This window comes from Crotalus tigris, unplaced genomic scaffold, assembly GCF_016545835.1.
Source record: "Crotalus tigris isolate CLP2741 ecotype Arizona unplaced genomic scaffold, ASM1654583v1 scf7180000023625.2024221, whole genome shotgun sequence".
In the NCBI taxonomy this organism is placed as follows: Eukaryota; Metazoa; Chordata; class Lepidosauria; order Squamata; family Viperidae; genus Crotalus; species Crotalus tigris.
Window position 1 is genome coordinate 178324 of NW_024100087.1, and position 24317 is coordinate 202640.

The window sequence follows — 24317 nt, forward strand, 5'->3', positions numbered from 1 at the left end:
CTAGGTTTCTGTCATCTCCTTCTCTAATATGCCCAACCTCCTCTTCCGTATCCCCAGTCATTTTTCAAGGTTAGATCTCAATGCAGGAGGATGGCAATGCATACTGCCAATGTCTCCTATTCCTTTAAGACCAGTTACCAATTATGACACCATGTACACTCAAATATCGTATCTATTGGCTATGCCTGATGCACATGAAAAAACATGAAATAAGTGTTTTTAATACTGTATATCCCTTATACACACCATACCCATAAATATGACATCTTTCACTCACCTGATTGCGTCTGTTTTCAAGAAGCGAAGTCTCATAGAGCTGAGCATTGTGAAGAACAATTCCACAAAATGCCAGGTAAGCAGCAAAATCCTGTAAATTGGACATCAAAAGTTATATATAGCACCTATATTATTTAATTACACTTGAGACTTTAGAAGCTTGTTATTTCCAATTCCAAAGAACTTTATTTTATTAGCAAAGAGTGCTGTTTATATCTGTCTTAAAATACCAATATTACATGCAACAAGATTCTTAGTGGTAAAGAGTTGTGGTGAATTTTGCAAACACAAAAACAGATGCAGACAATGCCCAGTCTTATGTGAAATATTAAATGTAGGCTTCTATTTTTAAAAGCAAGAACTGAATCTTGTTAAGACTATGAGCCATTTTTGTTTATGTTTTAATTTTGATGTCTCACAGATGCTCATCACAAATTCCATTTAGAAAAGATAAATTCTTCTTTTGTTCCTACCAGAATTATCTGCATTTCAGATGGCATATTTGTTAATAAAAATAAAATTGTAAAATATACCTTCTCATCTTGCTCAGTGAATGTTCCTCCACCACCAGATTTTTTGTTGATTGCTTGTGCCACACCAACCACCTGATTAAAAGTCCATATAAGAATATAGTTTATTCAATCAGATTTCAGATGAAAAACATAAGGAAATCAATAGTCACCTGAGATGTCCAAGCCTTGTTACCAAGTTTACTATTGTTTTTGATACATAAGTATGAATTTTTTTAAAAAAAAACCAATGAAACAGTAGTATCCTTATTTTTAAAACTTACAGTGACTCTCTTATCCACATATATTTAAGAATAAGCATTACTAAACTCACAATTGCTTATTTTTTCAGAAACCCAATGAATCCCTAAGGCCAATCTAGTCTTACTTCAGGGTAAATTCCATGGTCTTGGTTTGTTATGAGCTCTTCCAAAAGCATTGAATCTGGTACTTACTTTCTCTAATTTGCTTTGAATAGATTGGAACCAAATGAAACAACTTAAATGATCTTAGAGTATTTGTATATATTAAGACAAATGTTGAGACACTTACAGAAATATGAGCTCCCAAAATAGAGAGCCATGATCAATCTTCTTTGGCTTCAGAGTACATTGATAGTAGCACACATAATTTATTGCTTTTCAGATTCAAGATCCTAAGCCTTCCCTATCAAATTCTAACTGATTCTTTTTTCTTGCAGTGAGATGAGTTCACAGTAGTATTATAATAAATTTGTTGGAGTTGCACTTCAAATACGAATATAAATCCTTACTGAAATTTTGGTTTAATTTTGGCTATATGGACATGTTGCTACCTCTCAAAGTTGAGTTAAATATACTTCACTTTAGCAATGTCATGGTATAGTGTAACCTAAATAGACAAACTACATTTGTTTATTATTTTATCCCCAATTTTATGTAGATATACAAAATTTGAAATCTGATGTAATACTGCTCCATTTTCCCCTTACCCTTCTGTCTTCTGGCTACTTTTGTAGAATAGCATCAACTTGATGTTATTTCAGATTTTGTATTCCTACATAATTTGTAGATCTTATGGGGGATTTAGTGCCCCTAAATTAACTGCCAGATTATATCCCTAAGCATCTTTAGCCATATGATCCATCATGGAAGTAGCTGAGAAAGGTAAAAGAAATCATGGCTTGTAGTTTTCAACAATTGTCATATATCTTCTACCTCAGTCTTTTCTAAGCTGTTGCTCATCAGTTTGGTTGGACTTTATATGGTATTGTGGAAATCAAAATATGGTCACATATGGAAGGTACCACAGTTTATCACTATTAGCCAAACAAAAAAGATGCTATGATATGCATATTTGCATTTAACATGCATTTTTATAAAGGCAAACAGAAATTATTTGGGAATGGAGGAATGGACTAAAAAATGAAAATTTAACCATTCTGCTATGGTTCCATTGAACATCCTCATTCTAGAAATTTCATTTGTGCTATAGGAAAGTCCATGTTGAAAAAAAAGACATTTTTGTCATCAGAGCAGAAATTGATTCAACTTTTTCTCCTGTTGTAAGCCTAATTATCCCAATTCTCCTGCTGCTATTTGCATCATTAAAAATGTGCGCATAAGTGGAGTTTACTTAAATTATATCTTATTTAGCCCTGTGATTGTTCCCTATGATAGATACTAACAAAAGCTATGTCAGACAGATTCTAAAACTTCATTTAGAATTTAGTTCCCCCAGGCTAAGCCAGGCCAGGCCATTAGTCAGTTCTTCTTGGGACATAATGTGGCTTTTGATGTTACAAAGGGCATCTGTATAAATAAGAAAAAAAAAATTCTAAATGTTCCCATTGTACCACAAAGCTTCATATGGCTTCACAGCACTGCACAAAAAATAACTCTATTAATACTCTCATGAAGTGAAGAAAAAACTCATTGAAAAGTGAAGCTGTACTATGTTGACAAAATTACCTTACTTTGCAAACAACAAAGTAAGTAGTAAATAATCACTTACTGCACAGACACCTGTCTGACACACACTTGTCTTTCTTTCTTCCAGCAAGAATTCTTTCTCCCAGCAAGAATTACCCACACTGTGGCTAGCAGTGAGGTGTGTTATCTGGAGATCTTTCAATATAATTATTAGTGTGATTTGTTAAGAATATACCCCAAAATATTATGCAATAAAAATATTATGCTCATCATATAATCTGCAGAGCACTTGTTGGAATTAGGAAATTACTTCATGTTATATCTATATTATATCAGTTGCCCTCCATACAACTAGTTTAATTCAAAAGATGGTTCCAACTTTTGAACAAGTGTGGACCCTACTTGAAGCACTTTATCTACTTATCTGAATTAAAAGTATTATAAATATGCACAGCAAAATTCAAAATGCTTTTTATGAAACCTGCCAGTATTATTCACGATATCTTTCTGAATTACTTGCAGGTAGTCCTCGACTTATGATCACAATTGAGCCCAAAATTTCCATTGCTAAACAAGATAGTCCTTGCCACCGTTGTTAAGTGAATCATTTCAGCTGCTAAGTCAGAAATACAATTGTTAAGTAAATCTGGCTTCCCCATTGACTTTGTTTAAGATAAGAAAAGGTGATCACATGACCCCAGGACACTGCATCTGTCATCAATACATGTCAGTTGCCAAGTATACGAATTTTGATCACGTGACCATGGGGGATGCTGCAATGATTGTAAGTGTGAAAAATGGTCATAAGTCACTTTTTTCAGTGCCACTGTAATATTGAATGGTCACTAAATGAATGGTTGTAAGTTGAGGACTACCTGTATTAAAAAGGAAATTACATTCAACATTTTCTGGTTTCCTTGGCAGATGTGTGCTTCCCTTTGCTTTTTAAAAATGTTTCTAGGCAACTGTATAATTTCAAATTGCTTGAAATGTCTAACATTTTTATGTACATATAAAATAAAATTATCTCTCTTGTGAGCATAAATTGGAAGACATACAAGAATACATTTATTTCATATATTGTTGCTCCAATTGTGTCAAATGAGTTTTCCCAACAGAAATAGCTCTGCACTTGTAATCAACCTAACCCCATTTATTCTCAGTCTTCCTCTTTCCTTTGCAGAACAAGAAACCACTTTTCAAAGAAGGGCAAAGGAGAGGATGGAAGCGGGGAGGAGGTCAGGCACATTTTTTCTTTCAGTCATAAAGTTACCGAAGATGAGAAGTTATTGCAACACAATCCAGTCTTTCTATTCAGATTTATATTTATTTGCCAATTTGATGTTCTTTTAATCAATCTTCCAGGACAAAGAAGAGCACTATTATAGCTTCTATATAACAATAGCACTTAGACTTATATACCGCTTCATAATGCTTTACAGCCCTTTCTAAGCGATTTGCAGAGTCCGCATATTGCCCCTTACAATCTGAGCCCTCATTTTACTGACCTCGGAAGGATGGAAGGTTGAGTCAACCTTGAGCTGGTGAGAATCGAACTGCTGGCAATCGGCAGAATTAGCCTGCAATACTGCATTCTAACCACTCTGTCACCACAGCTCCCTATATGCTTAAAGAACTATTCCTAAAAATAATAAAACCTATAGAGTATTGAAAGGTTGGGGCTAACTTTGAAAGCAAATTTCTCAATGTATTATTCTGTTGATTCAAGGAAATATTTACTCATATATAATGCTTGTAGCATGCTAGGTTCTCCCAAAGAGATTTATAGAACTAAAATAAGCATATCCTTTAGTTGTATTATTCTGTCATTATCTTCTGCCTAAATGTATCCCCATATCCAGATGGATTTGTCATCTCTTCTGAAAACCAGAGCAGACAAATAGTATCTAGATCAGTGTTTATCAGTCTTTTTTTTTTTTATTTAATTTTTTTCAAAAATTTTACAAATAAACATCCACCCCCCCCTCCCAAACCACCCCACCCTCCCCCCCCTGACTTCCCAGAACTGAATATAGGATTATTGAACAAATTTTAAAAAATAACGTATACAATTTATAAGATAATTAATAATAATAATAAAAATCATAATAATAATATATATAATAGACAAAATGATCTTGGAAAACTGCAAGAGAAGGAAGACCAACCTGAATGTGGCATGGATTGACTACAAAAAGGCATTTGACTCTCTGCCACATGATTGGATAATAAAGTGCCTAGAAATAACAGGAGTCAGTAGAAACATCAGAAAATTTGTGCAAAGATCGATGGCACAATGGAAGACACAGTTGCAGATCAATGGTGAGAGGCTGGGAGAGGTTAATATCAAGAGAGGAATATTTCAAGGAGATTCATTATCACCATTACTATTTGTTATTGCACTGTTTCCTCTGTCAACAATACTGAATAACTCAGGACATGGCTATCAAACATCAAAAACATCTGCCAGACTATCCCACCTCCTTTATATGGATGATCTGAAGCTGTATGGAAAAACATCATCTGAAATAGAATCGCTGCTCAACACTGTCCGTATATATAGCCAAGATATTGTAATGGAGTTTGGCTTGGACAAATGTGCCACACTTACTATCAAACAAGGAAAAATAGTGAAAACTGAAGGAATCAAGATGCCCCACGAAAATAACATTAAGAGTCTGGATGAGGAAGAGTACTACAAATACTTGGGTATCCTTCAAGCTGACAACATCAAGCACACTGAAGTCAAGAAAAAGATTAGAGGTGAATACATCAAGAGAGTGAAGAAGATCTTAAAATCCAAACTCAATGGAGGAAATACCATAAAGGCAATCAACACCTGGGCAATCCCAGTCATTAGGTACACAGCTGGAATAGTGGACTGGACTCAAGCAGAACTAAAAGCAATGGATAGGCAGACCAGAAAAATAATGACAATGAATCATGCCCTTCATCCACGCAGTGACATTGATAGACTTTATCTACCAAGGCAAATAGGTGGGCGTGGAATGCTACAAGTACATCAGATGGTTGAAGAAGAAAAAATGGCTTTGGAAGAATATCTGAAGAACAATGATGAAGATGCACTGAAATTAGTATATCAGGAAGGCTTACTAACTACTGGAGAGACCAAACTGGCCTACAAGAAAGACCAAATGAAGAACAGAATAGAGGCATGGGAAGACAAAGCACTACATGGCCAATACATGAAAAAAATAGCTGGGAAAGCAGATAATAATAAAACCTGGCAATGGCTAAGAGCAGGAAAATTGAAGAAAGAGACCGAGGGACTAATTCTGGCTGCACAAGACCAAGCCTTAAGGACAAATGCATACAAAGTCAAAATTGAGAAGACAGCAACAGACAGTAAGTGCCGCCTATGCAAAGAAGCTGAAGAAACAGTGGACCACTTGGTAAGCTGTTGCAAGAAGATTGCACAGACTGATTACAAGCAGCGGCATGACAAAGTAGCAACAATGGTGCATTGGAAGATCTGCAAAAAATATCATTTGCCTGTAAGCAAAAACTGGTGGGATCATAAAATAGAGAAAGTCATAGAAAATGATAAAATTAAACTGCTCTGGGACTTCAGAATTCAAACAGACAAGCACCTGCAACATAACACCCCAGACTTAACAATTGTCGATAAGAAAGACAAAAAAGTCTGGATAGTGGACGTGGCAGTGCCTGGAGACAGCAGAATAGAAGAGAAAGAACTGGAGAAGATAACAAAATACAAAGACCTACAAATAGAAATAGAAAGACTGTGGCAAAAGCAAGCAAGGGTAGTACCAATAGTCATAGGCTCCTTGGGTGCAATCCCAAAACAACTGGAGCACCACTTGAACACCATTGGCATTGACAAATTCGCTATTAGTCAATTGCAAAAGGCGGCCTTATTAGGAACTGCTTCCATCCTGCGACGATATCTGTAATACCATCAAACATCCACATCTGCCTATCCCAGGTCCTGGGTAAGGACTCGATAGGTAGACAAAATGCCAAATCCAGTCTGAACATCTGGCTGACTGTGCGATGATCCATATACGTAACATAAACTTTAAAGTAAATAATATATATAAAAAAAAAAAAAGGGAAGAAGAAAAAAGGGAAAGAGAAAAGAGAGAAAGAAAAAAGAAAGAGATAGGCGAAAAATAAAACATATATAAAAAAGTATATAAATAATAATACAGAAGAAGAAAGAAAGAAAGAAGAAAAAAAAACAATCATTACAAATTATAAAAAGGCTAAATAATATTTTTCCATATCCAAATTATGTTGCATAAAATTTATCCATTTTTCCCATACCGCAAAAAATTTCTCTTGAGATTGCTCCTTTAAAAAAGCCGAAATCTTTGCCATTTCTGCCAAATACGAAACTTTATAAAACCACTCTTGTAAATTAGGCAAGGATTCCTTCTTCCAATATTGTCCTATTAACAGCCTAGCGGCTGTAATCAAATTTAGCATCAATATAACCTCCCTAGCATCACAATCAGTAACAATACCTAATAAAAATAATTGCGGAGTAAATTTTACCCTCCTTCTAAAAATTCTCTGAATATTCCACCATATCTTAATCCAAAAAGCTTTTATATGCTTACACGTCCACCAGATATGATAATAAGTAGCATCCAAGTGTCCACATCTCCAGCATTTCGGCTGTAAATTAGAGTACATAATGGACATTTTCTTTGGATCAAGGTGCAGTGTTTATCAGTCTGAAAAAATTTAAGATGTCTGGATTTCAGCTTCCAGAATTTCCCAGCCAGCATTCTGGGAGTTGAAGTCCAGACATCTTAAAGCTGCCAAGGTTGATAAACAATGACCTAGAGAGTATTTCTTCTGCAAGGTCCAGCAGTGTGTGACTGCAGATATAGTGCACCCTTTCCCAAGCAGATACCTCTTAGATGTATTTAATTCCCATGATTCACAGCAGGCATGGAAAATTTACTCTTTTGAATTACAACTGAACTGCAGGGCAAAATGATTGCAGTATTTGTTATGGAACAAATACTGATTTTCTTGAAAGTATATCTAGGAATGGCAGATCTGAAACTGAATGATCCATCATCATATAAATAGAAGACTAAAAGATATGACTAACCAAAAGATTTAAGCACCAGGAAGTATAGGATCAGTATATAAAATGGGCCTCCATTATGTTTTAATTAAACCCATATATAAATCTACGATTCAATTAAACATTTCACTTTTAAAAATGGAAGAATTAATATATATGTGAAATGGTTGTTTTATTGCAGAATTTCACACGCCTATGGAAAAACATAAAATATGTTGAAAAAAGTAGATCTATAGTTCAGTGGTTCTCAACCTTTTTAATGCCACGACCCCCAACCGGTTGTTAAGTTGAGGACTACCTAACCGGTCGTAAGTCGAGGACTTTCCCTGCCCAGGAGTGCCGCGCATGTGTGGTACCGCCCCCTGTGCCGGCCGAGGCGTAGCTGGCAAGCGGCAGAGACAGTGCAGGCCAACCACCGGCTGGGCCACCAGCTGGCCCAGCCCAAGGGAGGTAAGGCACCCGCTGGGCCCCACACGCGCCAGCAACCCTCCCTGCACCCGCCGGCCTCCCACCTCTGGCCCTCTTTTACTTACATTTTTAGTGTTGCTCAGCAGGGAGGGGTGGAAACTTCCAGACAGCTCACCTTCGCTGCAGACAACTTGCAGCACCGTTTGCAGAATGGGACTTTTGGCGGGTTCAGCAGGCCAGAGACAGCCTGGACAATTCCTATTGATTTTTGAAAGCCAATAGAATTAGATTCTATTCAAGAGAGTCTATTCTATTGGCTTTCAAAAGCCAATAGAATAAAAAGGAGTAGCACAGCTAAGGAAAAGGGGGAAAAAATGGTGGACTGCGTTGTTTGGCAACCCCCGTGAAATGGTTGTTCGACCCCAAATGGGGTCGCGACTCACAGGTTGAGAACCACTGATATAGTTAGTGGAAATTTATTATAATCTTTAATCATCCTGTCGTGCATTCTTCTGTGTCAAGTACAATACCATAACTTGACAGTTCTGGAGTAACAAAGCATTTGATATACTCTAAAATAGCACATGTAACATTCTAAAATAAAAATTAAATAGATTACAAAATTTTAAATGATTAAACAAGATCACTACCTTTCACAAGATTTTGATGTTAGTCTGAAAAACTGGTCAAATCCCTTGAGGTTTCACATATTCAGAAGAGTGAAAGTATTTTAAAATTTAGGAGATATTTAGGCCATTGTGTAAGACTGTGATTGCACTAGGATTATTTAAAAGATTGTCAACCTCTAACTAGAGAAGTTGGATCACCAGATATTTGGAAAAATCCTTTTTCTGTAATAGCACACTTCTGAGGAACACAGGCATCTCTTCCTGATTAAAATGATGGACTGTTTATCATGACATCATATACATTGATATGAAATAGATTCAGTATGCACCACAACATATATTGTCATTGGCACTTGCTCCCACACTGCCTACCTACATGCCTATTTTGAGGAAATCCCTCCCAGTGGAAATAAATCATTTCCTACCATGCTCAGTTTTGGATGGGCAATTAAGACTACTTTTTATTATTGGGGTTTTAATGATATATTTTGTTTCCATCTGCCAAAGTTTATGAGAAGATTTTTTGTTTTTTTCAGGACTACCTTATTTTTATGATAAATTTTAATTAACGTTTTTAGTATATATAGCTTTTGTTGGCTGCTGAGGATACAATTTAAAAATGTAATTTTAAAAATACATATGTAGAAATTTGAAGATACGAGCAATTTTCTGTGTTCCTCATATAGAGTCCAAATGGCTAGAACCCCAGTTCCAATAACAGAGATGTCTAACCACAACCGGAGGGGGGTTGTTTATTCTTGCTCATGAGTTATGAGTCGTTGAGAAGCCACAAAAATACATACAATAAATAAAGTTATAATTCAGTCTAGTGACTTAGCATATTAGCAGCACATTTTTGCCCAGAGTTCACCCGAAATAGAATTACTTGTGGCCACTGAAGTTTGGAAGGGATATGAAACAGGAAAAGAGCCTTCCACGATTAACGGGGACCTCAAGAAAAGATCTTTTGCTAGGCACAGATATGGAAAAGTGTGTTCATCCATTAAGCACCAAAGCTCCAATAGGCAAGTTGTAAAAATGGAAAAATATTTTCAATATCTCGGTGGTTAAATGATGATTTATAGCTCACACCAGTCTTCTAAGGTACTGGCAGAACAAATGTGGGGTTATCATTGAAATCATTTTAAAAAACCCTCTTATTTTCATATCTATTGCATAAAACACAACTTTAGTTTTTCATGGTTAAGGGTAAATTCCTCTGAGCTTCTCAAAAAGTCATATCGCTTAAAAATATATTCAAACCTGGGCGATGATTGTGCTAAAAAAATAATGTGCATGAAAAATGTTGCTCCTAAACTCCCTAAACAGGATTTGCCTAAACCACTTTAATAGAAATAAAGTTTCTTTATTTTATATTACAGCTCAAAGAACATACATTTCAGATCACTATGTGTTAAATTCTTTTTTATCTCCATAAAGCAGACACCACATAGAACAGATAATTCTGCATATCGTAAAAAAATCATCCCTCAGCCTTCCATCAAACTCCCGTTATTGTACATTTACAGCTTGCTAAATGCTTCATACACTGCAATTTGTTCCATTTTCTCTGAAGTAATATCCAAGCAAACAAATATTCAGATCTTATACATGTTGCACCCACACCTATTACAAATGGAATGGTTTTCCAAAAGACCTAGTCACATACTCGTCTTGGGGGGACACCTGGGCAGTTTACTATAGCAAAGATTAGTCCAGAAACCGATTCTTGTTAAGTGCAATTATTATATTAGTGTTAAGTGCAAAATGGCTCTTTCACCAAGAAATCTGTAGTTGTCAGTAATTGCAATGACATGAAAATGATAAAATGTGCAACATGCAGTGTGACATCACAACACCAACTCTGGCTTTTTGTATTTGTATCTTAATGTCAGGAACAGAAGTACATAACTTTTATAGACTTGCACTGCGGTATCACCATGTACGTTTCATTGCTTTTCCACTCCCAATAAATTGCCTTGTCAAGAATTAGAAACATGACGAGAGGTGTTCAACTGAAATGAACATTGCAAGTACCTACAACAGAAGCAAGTTTCTAACTTCCCCAGTGTGTTTGTTAGAAGTCTACCAGTTCACAGTTAACTTGCAGCTGTTGGCTCACAACATTGTATTTTTCATGTTTATTAGTTCTAAACCACAGAAAACTGAAGCCTTTCAATTGTATCCCTGACTCTCTAAAGAATCCAAAAAAAGAACACTCTCACTCTAGACAAAGAGTTCCTACCCTGAAAGGGGAACTTGCATTTGTTAAAGAGCTGTGAGGAAACAGTAAAAAAAAAAAAAAAAAAAAAAAAGGGGGGGGGATAAGGGTGTATGTTAATTTAAACTAAAAATCCATTCAGCTGGAGGAAGAGGAGAAGAATTACTATTAGAGTGTAAAACCTATGCAGTTTCATTTATTGTTTGAATTCAAGCGTAGACACTTGGATTTGTTATAGGATGGCTTGTGGCAAAATGAGGATGACCTTGAGTACATTCTCGTATGATTGTTCCTAGCATTATTCTACTTTAAAAGATTTATTATCTCAGCTGAACTGTTGTGAAAATAACCAATGTTATTTGTCAAGATATAATCCAGGTGTCCAAATTCATGGCAAGCTTTAAATATGCTTAGTGTACTCTGAGAAGGCTGCCAGATTCTCTGCAGATTCCAATGTAAAGTCCATTACAATTTGATTAATTTGATCATTTGGAATTTTTTTCAGAAAATCAAGATTTTATGAGGAAGATCATATTTATAATCAGACTTGCAAGAATCTGTTATAATAGCCAATCTCAGTAAATGTAGTTTTATTTATTTGTTTGTTATTTGTATTTATTTATTTATTTGATTTCTGATTTAACCTTTCTGCGGAGTTGTTTTCCTGGTTTAATCTAACTAGTGAGGCTGGCACATAAGTCACAGAACAGAGGAGAGAGAAAATGCTTACAGTGAAGATGCATGATTAAAATTATACTGGTCTATGACTGTAATAAAGATTTCATTTGATTTGAAGCATGACCTTAATGGAACAAACAGTGTAGCATAGAAGACCATGGTCAAAATTGTTTACCCTCATGTCACATTGACCAGGCCTAGAACTGTTTCTATTTTTTTAGTGACTCTTTGTTATATATTTAATCTATTATATCCTAAGAGTTTTCTAAAGTGATTCTAAAGCAGAATATTGAGCAAGAGACAAGACTGCTAAAGGCAAAATGCAATTTTGCAATCTTTTTTATTCCACCCATTTTATTTTTTTCTTCTACAGTTTAATACTAAGCTACTATTTTGTTAACAGGGCAGTATCATTGTGTGACCTATGTAATTATTTAAGTTTATTTAAATGTTATTATCTGGGATCTCTCCCTCATTGCTCCCACTCCAGTACAAGTGGAGTGAGGGCACAAAGCCTAGATTTGTGTTAGTGTTCTTTCCTGCTCATCAAAACACCCATAATTGTCATCATTTCTGTTTATATTCCACATTTTTACTCAGCAGTCCTGTTAATAGAATACAAGCTGATTTTCTGAAAATAGCTTAATTTTGTCTTCATTTAATATTAAATGTAGTTAGGCAGTCCAGAAATGTCTTCTTTGAAAAGTTATTTTTAGCTTCCTGATAGAAATGTCCACCAAGCAATAATAACTGTTTTTTTTCTTTTTCCCTAAGTGCAGTGTTTTTCACTGTTATTTTTCAGAAGTTTCATTTGCTTCAAAAAACGAAGTTTTTCATTGTGTATCATATGCTATGGAGTAATGCCACTTATTATGTTTTTGCTTAAAATAAGGAAGCTAACTTTTTACCACTACCCCCGAAAAAAACAACTAAAAAACCCCCACACCATTTTCCTCTATTCCCCAAAAGCCTTCCTCCACATTTCTTTAGCACTGCTAGATGAATTCGACGTTTTATTTTATTTGGATGTTTCTTGTTGCATTCTTGTACATACAGATCTCAGATTTCATTCTGTGAAAATTTCTTCTAATTCCAGAGGGAGCATCTGTCCTTTTTTTCCCCTGTGTTATTACTGAGCTAAGCTCAGCTAAGCTAAATGTCTGTTTTTAATTTTGTTACTTCCTGAGATGACTTCAATAAAGACAAATCAGGGAAAAAGTTTGCTAAATCCAAGAATGCTTCCAGGGAAAAGAAATGCATCTTTGTCTCTTTTAAAATTAAATTTGCATTCAGTTTTAAATTGCACTGTTTTTTAGAGCTGCATTGCTGCTATGGTCCTGTTGCAGATTAAATTTGAACACATTGTTCAAACCAATTAGCTATATATTAATGATAATCTTTCAAGGAATTTTCTTTCCTCATCACGTCACTCTAGAGGGAATTCTAGACAGTTTTCCTTCTTTTTTATATCCTACCGAATATGAGAACGCATAAAGACATGTATTTTCAGCTTCATTTTGTCTGCTCTCTAGGGAGCACATTCTAACCTCACCTCTTTTTGTTTCTGTTTCCTAAATAATAATCAAACACTCTCCTCACTGTGGTCAGACATTAAAAAATAAAATAATTGCTTTAACTGCAAAATCAGTATTATTTTCATGATCTGTTTATGTTTGTATACTATATTTTAATATTCCATTGCATCCATGCCAGGTTAAAGTATGATTCAACAAAGAAAAATAAACAAGATAAATAAATGTTTGGACTTTTGTCAAAAAGCAAGTTCTGAACAAAGAGCTATAAAGGCATTTATACAAAATGAAGAGACATGTTTCAAATTGATTCAGCAGAACGGGCAATGCTACAGTCCATGTTGCTCACAGAAACCTCTCTACTGTTCTTAAAATGTTTTAAACTTTTTGTAAATTAAACTTTTTGTAAGTTCTTCTTACAAAACTGAGCAAAGAACAGTTGTCTGTTCCAGTGAATAAGGCTCACATATCCCATTCTCTGATTCTTGGTGAGTTCCTGAGTACCCACCATATCAAAGGTTTTCAAAGCTATTGCCAATATTCAGTGAAACTGCATGTTCTGTAGATGTTCAAAAGAAAAACAGGTGGGATACAAATATACTGTACTTATAAAATTATGTTTACTTTGTTCTTCAGCCCCCCAAAAGGTCATGAAGGATTCTCGAAATAAAATGGGGGGAGGGGTAGAAGCACAATAAAATGTCAGGCACAATAGCATTTGACAAAATGCAACTGACAAGAGAAACAATTAACTTAAACAGGTGAAAGGCATGCAAGGTTCAGTGAGAACTGAATATTTTTTTTAAGCTTGCTTCATAGTCAGTCAGAAAAAAACTATTCGAATATCTTTTATGGAGGGCATTCTAGACCATTGACACTAAAGAAAGTGCCATCTTTTCATTTTTCTTGGAAAGATAATTAATAATAATAATTAACAATAAGTACATCTCCACTTTATTTAAAAGAAAAAGATAATGGGGCATTACATTGTAACATTATGACTTTGAAGCCAGTTAACCTGCTGTTCTCCAATATGGAGAATAGAAGAATCTATATAACACTAAAACTCTTCTTGTCATGATTTTAAACTGAGTGAAATGGTGCATCAGAGGATAGCAATTTTGGGGCTAAGGCATCTTGTATGGGCTAACTTAAAATATGTCCAAAATCCAGGACCCAATGTTTTCAACTCCTAGGAAATCAAATTTGGGGAAGTTGTGGCTACTTCAGTGCATTGACAGTGGCTGTGATGCTGCTATGGTCACATGATCTTCATTTTCGAAGTTCCATGACAGTTTGCCAGCCAATCTCACAATCCATGGCTCCCTCCAACACACCAACAGCAATCTACCTTTCTCCGGGGAAGGGAAGAGAAGAATGGAAGGGGAAGGGAGGGCTCTTGTGCATTATTCCTGGTGGAAGGAAGGAAGGAAGGAAGGAAGGAAGGAAGGAAGGAAGGAAGGAAGGAAGGAAGGAAGGAAGGAAGGAAAATTTTTATACTCCCTGCCAGCTTTCCAAAGGAAACTCAATTGGGAAGTTGGCAAGAAGTTAGAAATAGCTCTGGTTCCCACTGCTTTTTTTGCCCACCCATAGACATTCTTTTCTTTGTTTATATAACACATTATCTCTGAAGCAATGATCCAATGAGCACAAGCTGTCTAGAGACTGTTAATTATGATTTTATAAAAATAAAAGTTTGAAGAAACTCCTTCAAAAGCATCATACAGGCACTGGGACAAAAAAAAACTGAAAATATGGATGGGTTCTTCATATGACATTAAGAATAAACAGGCATGCTTGGGTAAAAGAAAATGCAATAAATAAATGTCCACAACAATTAACAGAATTAGCATTTCAAAAATAATTTTTTGAAATGATTCTTTAATATTAAATATTTAGATTTTCCAGCTGTTTCATTAATACTTCCAAAATTTGAAATAATAATAATAATAATAATAATAATAATAATAATAATAATAATAATAATAATAATAATAATAAAGTTGGAAGGGACCTTAGAGGTCATCTAGTCCAACCCCCTGCTCAGGCAGGAAACCCTATACCATTTCAGATAAATGGCTGTCCAGTCGCTTCTTAAAAACTTCCAGTGTTGGCGCATTCACCACTTCTGGAGGCAGGTTGTTCCACCGATTAATTGTTCTAACTGTCAGAAAGTTTCTCCTTAGTTCTAGGTTGCTTCTTTCCTTGATTAGTTTCCATCCCTTTCTTCTTGTCCTGCCTTCAGGCGATTTGGAAAATAGCTTGACTCCCTCTTTTTTGTGGCAGCCCCTGAGATATTGGAACACTGCTATCATGTCCCTCCTCGTCCTTCTCTTCATTAAACTAGACATACCCAATTCCAGCAGCCTTTCCTTATGTTTTAACCTCCAGTCCCCTAATCATCTTTGTTGCTCTTCTCTGTACTCTTTCTAGAGTCTCAACATCTTTTTTACATTGTGGTGACCAAAACGGGTGCAGTATTCCAAATGTGGCCTTACCAAGGCATTGTAAAGTGGTATTAATACTTCACGTGATCTTGATTCTATCCCTCTGTTAATGCAGCACTGTGTTGGCCTTTTTGACAGCTGCAGCACACTACTGGCTCATATTTAAGTAATTGTCCACTAGGACTCCGAGATCTCTCTCACAGTTACTACTATTGAGCAAGGTACCCCTATACTATACCTGTACATTTGTTTTTTCTTGCCTAAATGTAGAACCTTACTTTTTTCACCATTGAATTTCATTTTGTTAGATAGCACCCAGTGTTCAAGTCTGTCCAGATCCTCCTTTATCCTAAGCCTGTCTTCTGGAGTGTTGGCTATTCCTGCCAGCTTGGTGTTGTCTGCAAATTTGATGATTTCCCCATCTATCTCCTCGTCCAAATCATTGATGAAGATGTTGAAGAGCACTGGGCCCAGAACAGAGCCCTGGGGCACCCCAGTACACACTTCCCTCCATGTAGATGCGGTTCCATTGAGGACCACACGCTGAGTACGGCCGGTCAGCCAGCCACGGATCCATCTGGTGGTGATGCTGTCTAACCCACATTTTTCTATCTTATCAAGTAGTAGATTGTGATATACTTTATCAAATGTCTTACTGAAGTCCAAGTAAATTATATCCACAGCATTCCTCTGATCCACTAATTTTGTCATTTGGTCAAAGAATGCAATAAAATTTGTCTGGCATGATCTGTTTTTGACAAACTCATGTTGGCTTTTAGTAATGACTTTGTTTGCCTCTAGGTATTCGCTGATTGGTTGTTTGATTATCTTTTCCAGAATCTTCCCAGGTATTGAGGTCAGGCTTTAATAACTTGAAGGACAGTATTTAGGAACTACAATAATATACTGCATAACAAAATGCCATGCTAGACATCACATGCTTAGGTTTACTTTATGCATTATTATGCTCAGTGCTTTTTTTCTTAAAAAAAAAAAAAAAAAAGGTGCCGGAACTCACACACATCATATAACCCACCTTGCCCACCCTACAAGGTTCTATCCAAAAAAGGTGCCGGAACTCCGTTCTGGGCATCCTATGAGAAAAAAAGCCCTGATTATGCTAGTCATGAGGAAAAAAGTATGATGCAGATAGAACCAGATTTATCTGATATTCCATTTTTATTCTTGTTTCTTCAAAGTGTGTACCATTCTTGTTTTTTCTCTTCACTAAAAAACAAAATATAGGCATAGTTTTGTTTGTTTTTAAAACACATAGTTCTCCATATGCTACAAGGTTATTGCCTCCAGCACTTGTTATGACCAAATGCACAGCACATGAAGTTGTTGGCATTGCATGCACCCAGATGGCCAAGCCACTGAGGCATCACTTGTTAAGGAGGTGTGACAGTGAAAATATGCTTGTAGTTGATTAGCAATTGCTGAAAGGCATAATATCTTTGGATTGCACTAGTGACAGGCTGCACCGAAGCAACTTCCTTTAATTCTTCATAATACTGGACATTGTCTAGGCTTTTTGTTTCTGGTATGATGGAGACAACAAACTAGAGTTTTCTTATATGATAGTGGCAGTAGTAGAAAAGATTGCTAAAGTATATTATAATTTAGGGGCTGATTTAGGAATCATGCCTCATTCCAGATATATGTCAGTTAGTTATTATGGTTAGAATGATGAAAACCTTCTGGTAATAGAGTAGTTGAAAGGCCAGATGGAAAGAAAAAGCTTTCCCTACAAAACTTTCCAAAATGCTTCCTTTCAAAAATATACAAAAAGTAACGTACTCTTCTTATACTTAGGAAGGCAAATGATCTGACTGTCAAATCTATATCAAACTGAGTAATTAATTTAAACTATTCAAATATTTCACTCTAAAAATGTCATCAGTTTTTCCACCAATTAAAAAGACGATATCTGTTAGATATCTGCTATTAATCAGTTCCCCAACATAGTACGGTTCAGATATATTAGACTTTGATTCCTTTGGGATTATTGGAAAGGAAAGAAAAAACTGCCCTACACCAAAGATTGTTAAAGTCAGAAATTTAAGCTACCATAAACTTTAAACTATCATAAACATAGACTTGCAGATTGAAGACCTTGACACATTCTTGTTTTGTTTCAGTCACTTATCTGAATAAAGGATAGACTGAAAAAAACATGGACCTCCTGTCCTAGAGTTTTGAAGTCAGGCAACATTCCCAATTCTGGTAAACTCAGTTGTTTTCGTTGATTTGGGGCCAGTTTTAATGATTGCCAAGGTATTTTTTTTTTTTTTAATTTTGGCATACGGGCACTTTTCCAAACAAAATGAGATTGCAACCAATCCCATGTTTTATTTTCTTGAAATCGCTTATGGCCTGGAAAAGTCCCAAAGACATGATTAGAATAAAAATGATGAGCGAGGTTGCAGCTTTGTTTTTTAGCAAAGAACAAAAACCTATGGAGATTCTCAATTATCCAGGTCATGGTTGTCTCAAAAGTGCTTTTCCAAAAGGCAACTGGACTTTGTTTCGCTTTTCATCCAAGAAGCTTCTTCAGTTTTGACAGTCAGAACTAAAGAAGCTTCTTGGAGGAGAAGTGAAAGGTCCAGTTGCCTTTTGAAAAGTACTTTTGGGACAAAGAACAAATATATTTCTCATTTTTAAAAGAGCTACATGATCTAAGTGAATAAACAAAACCAGTCTGGCAGAAATAACGAAAGTTGCCCACAGATGCACCTTTCCTATTTTGCACTAGGATAATGAATTGAACACAATTTACTTCCATCTTGAATTGTTTTGGTCAACTTCATTGCAATTTCAGGGAATAATTGCTGCAATGCAACAGGCATGCATGAAGCAACAAAGTTTCACTTTAATGAAGCAATTTGTGTGAACTAAACAATTTGGTAACATTACATTGCATTGTGTCATGTTTTGGAGAAGGCTGTTTCAGCCTTCAAGAATGCCTGGCTAATGGATTAGCCACAGTCCTCACCAAAACTCTCCAGCCTGGTGAAATTTCATGCCTCAAGAAAGCACCAGGTGATTATATTATTATTTTAGAGTATCTTTCTCTAATACTTCCCAGAAAGTCTCAGTCTTGCATTGCAATCTCTAAGGGAATAAAGAAAGAAAAGTCCATTTGTGTGCCCGAGCCATCAAATCACTTTATTCCCAGGCTAGTTTCAGCAAGTAAAATTTAATAAATAATAATTCTATAGTAAAGGATTTGCTGCTGTTTTAACAATTTTAAAACAGTACTTAGTTTATAGCTAAGTATTTAGAAATACTGTCATCATGGTTTACAGAAACTATTGTATTACAAATGGACCAAAACTTGCCCAGAAGTCATCTTTATGCCTTCAGTCCAACAGGTCAGAAATAGTGAACAGTTCTCCACTTGCCTATAAAGCTGGTCAAGTAGGTGACAAGACCATCTCTGTGCTTACAACACAAACCTAGCTTTTTCTGGGGCTGATTCCATGTGAGCTGCAAACCTGGTGAAGGAAGATTTTAGTTCACATGGAAGCCTTTGTGTATATGTGATATCCTCCCACCCCACTGAAGACAATGATGCTATATGTTTATGTCACCAGTTTGACTAGGGAATATTAGCTTCTAATGAATGCTGAAGATTCTAAAATAATCCTTTTTAATTGTATCAGGTTTATAGTCTACTGATTTCTCAGTAACTTATATAAAACTACACTGGAATACCAAATTTGTTGAACTAAAAGCAAGATGAATTAAACAAGCTTGTATATTTACAGAAGGAAAATACAGACCCTCTGACATTGCCAAAAATGGCTAATGCTATTTGGAAAATGACAACACTGAAAGGAGAAACTGGCTGTATACCAATTCTTCATACTTTATGGAGCAGATCAAAGGTACTCTGTGGAATATATGCAGATAAACTTTTTAATAAGGCATGCAAAAGAACAAACAGTTTAAATAATCAAAAGCTAGAAATGTTACAATGGAATAAAAGGAAGATGCTCAAATTTACCTCTTCTCTATGGTTCTTTATTGGCATACAAAGGATGCTTTGTGTTTTATAGCCTGTGATTTGGTCCACTTCAGCATTGAATCGGGGATCCTGCCAAAGAAAGAAAATATGTAACTGTGCACATACCCTCTCAAAAATTGTTCTCATTTATTTATTTCATAAAACTATGGGATATCTAACAATTCCTTCTGAAAATTATATTTGCATTCTGAGACAGATGATAAGAAGATTCAATATATTTAGGAATTTCTGTCTTTTAAAAAAACTAATTTCTAAAGGTCTGTATGGAGTCTACTTTGGCGGGTCTTTGTTGCTCTCTGAGTTTGGTTGTTTTCTTGTATTCAATTCTTTACCCAAATTAGGTAACATCAACAGTGCTAGTCAGCAAGAAAACAACCAAGCTTAGAGAGTACCAAAGACCTATTATTTCAACCCTGAGCTATAAATATGCTTCCTTAATAGAGTCTATTTTAAATAACGTCTCATCTGGATTATTGTAATGTGCTGTACATGAGGCTGCCCTTGAAGAGCATTGGAAGCTTCAATTGGTGCAGGATGCAGCTTCATGGTTAGTAAAGGATGTTGGATTTCACTACGTGTAACACCACTGCTATGTTAGCTGCATTCGCTGCCAGTGTGCTTCCAGATACAATTCAAGGTGCTGGTTATCACCCTTAAAGCCTGTCTGGGCTTTGGGCCAAGTTACCTAATGCAGGGCTTTCCAACTGGTGGTACACGTACCACTGGTGGTACGTCGGCACCTGGCAGGTGGTATGCTTACGATGGGTTGAAAAGCACTGTAAAAAAAGTGTAATAGTGTAGCATGGGGATGAGTTGAAGCAGCGGCAATGCAGCACAGACCTGTGGGAGAGCCAGCTGGAGCCATGGTGATGCTGGGGCTCTGCTGAATGCCCAGGATCCACGCCCGGCTCCAGCTGAGTGGCGCTTCTGAAAGCTGCAGGCAGCCTGGGGAAAGGAATCAGTTGCAGCTATACCAAAGTGAAAAGGAGGAGGAGATAGACATGCCCGTGGGATGTTTACATTTGTCCCGGGACCGCCCTGGAAACAGTGAGCGGCTGGCTCATCTCAGCTCGCAAAGGAAAGTCCAGAATCCAGCGGGCCAGAAGGCAGCCCAGCTACCACTCCCCTCAGGTTCCTTCTCCTTGCCCCTTGGGCATAGTTGATGCTCCTTGCCATAGCTGGGGCGAGACTTGCAAGACTTCCTCCCCCTGCCACCATGCCAGCAGCCCTGACTAAAGGCCTAGCACTCCAGCCTTGCTTTGCCCAGGAAGGGGGCGGCGGCTGAGACTACATCCGATTTGCAGCTTGTAAGGGGCACTCAAAGGCTGCCCAACTTTACTCTGGAATTTCCTACTAATTACAGTATACCTTGAGGGTTTTTTAAAGAGCTTATGAGAAAAAGATGTGGCTGAAAATTAAAGAACGTATGGATTGAGCTGTGAGACAGGGAAGGGAAACACATGGACTTATGCACTTCCAGTTGCTGACAGGTATGCCATTAATATTCTGGCTGGACACCTGCACACTCTCAGGGCCTAAATATTATCTTCATTCTCCATAGGGCAATATTGTGGATTAACTAATTTTTTATGGGTTCTGAGTATCTTGAGCTATGGAGGCCTTTGATCTTCTTCTTACATACATAATAATAAAATAATTAGAACTAAAGGCTCAAAGGGAAGGCAGATTAGAAAGAACAAGACCTTTTGGGGTCTTCAATTCCCTTCCTGTTAAGAATACCTTAATAATGTTTGCTCTTCCTTCCTAACATCAATAAAAGTGGTTTTTCCAGAAAATATGTGAACAGCTATAATTAGTGATTTAACGATGTTTTCTTTTTGGCTGTGTTTTAATTTATATATTATGTATATTTAATTGAGGAAGGCTTGGAGAGGTAAAAGTGGCTAATATGGAGGCTGCACCTTGCCCTCCAGATCTCTGTCTCCCCTGAAAATCGCTGGAGAGGAGGAAGGGGTGGCAGGAGAGCTGTGTGAGAGAAGGCTGCCCCAACAAGCCAGCATCCTTACCATGCACAATTGGAAATGGGAATTCCCTTTCAAGAAGGGCCAGCCTCCCTTTCTAGGACCCGGGAGCACTGCTCCCCTGCCGCCTCCTCTTACTCTCCAGAGATCTGTCAAGACAGAAGTTGGACTCGGAGAAAACTGCTTCATGCAAACGTCCTCCACCTCCTGCTTTGCCGGAAGGGGGCACCAGATAGGGAAACACCAATGATGTCTGAGATTGGGAAAAGAACATCTCTTTAGCGGGCTACACACACACATACACACACACACACACACAGAGAGAGAGAAACATTCCAAGCTTGGAGACCTGTATTCATATCTGAGCGAGCAAATTGACAATCATGCCTGGCTTGGAGAGAAGGCCCTCTCCTTTCTCTGTGGACAAAAGTCCCCAAACCTGGAATGTGGTGTGCGTATGTGCATGTGTGTGTGTGTGTGCGTGCACATGTGCACGCATGCGCACGCATGCGCTTGGCTGCTAGCAGTTTGGGTAGGTGAGGCGTTTGTGGGGCAATGAATTGTCCCCACATCGAGTTAGCCACTGCAACTTGTTCCATTCCGACCCAGCTGTCTCGAGTCAACTGTGTCCAGTGAGTGGCATCAAGCATCAAGTACCACCTGCTAGGCGACTGGTGGTACCCGAATATTGCCATATCCTAAAAGTGGTACAATCTCTGAAAAGGCTGATGTCAGTATGCTAACTGTCTTTAATTTTAAATTAAAGTAAAAAAGCAAAATAAAAAATACTAAATATAACAAAGATATACTGACAGCCAAAAATATTCAAACAATCCAATGAGGGAAAACAGTCCTAAAAACTTGCTTTAAATTGATTCTAGAGTTCATAATGTGACACTTGGGGAGAATCTGAACTGAGCCAGTTCAACCAGCTGGTATGAAAGCTTTCTTTGGCCTTTGAAAATCTGGAAAATTGATGGCTTCTTTTATTAATTTCTAACCTTTATTTTTCATTAACAAAACAATTACAAGATTTACCACGCTGTGCACCACAGCTAATTTTGTAGATCTAAACATTTATTCTGATTAATAATTAATTTACAAAAGTTCCCAATTTATAGGCTAATGGACATCCAATCTTTTTTTTCCTGTGGAATAAGAACATATGTATTTAGTCTCTTTCTGTCTCATGCTTCCTAAACAAAAGTTTTGAATGGGTATTTGGCTTAAAATATCACTTCTTAATTTCATATTACAAAGAATTCTTCTGTCAATGTTTTGTATTCTTCAAAGCTACCAAATAAAAGTATTCAGGCTTCATCAAAGCAAATGTTCTGAATCAAATTTCCCAGAAAGTCACACTCAACATTTTATCTGGATTGTTTAATTTTAGAAATAAATAAAAGTTGTTAAAAAGTTCTGCAGAGGAACACTTGTGATGTGGTGGTCATTGGCTAACTATCTCAGTCATGTACTACTATAGTACTATTTTTATTTGGAGAAAAACATAAAATTAACAAAGATTATGTTAATTTTATATTTGCATCGATATATTGTATGTCTCCCAATCCTTTTTACTGTAAGGCCTAGTGTGAATTATAAACCATGCAGAGAAGGAATAGAACATCTTGAGTAGAAGAATTTAAATTCAAGTTTGTACTTCTTGCTATGCCGGAGACCCATTACTTCCAAATGGACGTAGTATTTAACTAGAATGGCTAAGATTTAGTGATGTGCTATCCTGTGAGATCATTATAAGAAGAAGGGCCAGCACAAAGCATGTGAGATAAGTTTTGCTCAGTATAAACAGGGCTAGGATGAATTTATATTTACAGGGGTTAAGGAAAGAGATTTGGGCCTCTAGTAAATCAGTTCACTTACAATGCCTAGTGCCAAAAACATTAAGTTCGTGCTGGGGAGTATCAGAGAAAGAATGCATAACAGGATGACTACAATTATATTGGGCAGGCACACATAAATACAGTTTATATATAAGTATAGTTTTATAAATAAATACAGTTCAGGTCACTGTCATTAAATTGGCTATTATAGAACTGGAAAACATACAAAAAAACATAACGGGAGGACTGTAACAAATTATCAGTGAGAAAATGTTGTGAAAATTAGAGCTGCATGGATTGGAAAAAAAATTGAAGAGATAAATTACAGAAGTATTCAAAACAATCTGTAGTATCAAGAAAGTAGATCAAGAATTTTGTTCCAACAAACCTCAACTGAAGGAGACTGAGGAAGATGGAAAGTGTTGAGTCCGTCGCGAAATGGTAAGACACGAGAAACAGTTGTAGTTCTCAGGAAACCTTTATTCTTCAGTTCAGCTTACATTGGAATATGGCGGCAACGCCCAAAACTCTCGGCCTCCTTTTATAGGCCTTTCCCGGGTCAATCTGCTACTTTTGGCGCGCCAGCACCCGCACATGCGCACACGTACTGGCGACAGCCTGTCTGGTCCTGGGCAGCTTGCACCCGCCTGGAACCGCCTGCAATGCCCCGAGCCTGCTTGCAAGGCTCAGGACATAACACCCCTTTCCCCCGGGCTAAAACTACGACCAATGCCATAATAATACACAACCCACTCTTAGTACAATGCTCTG

The 24317-nt window shown here is 36.8% G+C and overlaps 1 protein-coding gene across 5 annotated transcripts in view; it reads right to left on the reverse strand.

The window, feature by feature from the left end:
• Positions 1–24317, reverse strand: part of PDE5A (phosphodiesterase 5A) — a 122358-nt gene that overhangs the window by 32587 nt on the left and 65454 nt on the right. For all 5 annotated transcript variants that reach the window (XM_039320158.1, XM_039320156.1, XM_039320155.1 and 2 more), the window contains exons 3-5: positions 19703–19792; positions 810–881; positions 278–367 (exon numbers count right to left, since the gene is read on the reverse strand). In XM_039320158.1, coding sequence (XP_039176092.1) covers positions 278–367; positions 810–881; positions 19703–19792 — 252 coding nt within the window. The remainder of the gene's footprint in view (positions 1–277; positions 368–809; positions 882–19702; positions 19793–24317) is intronic.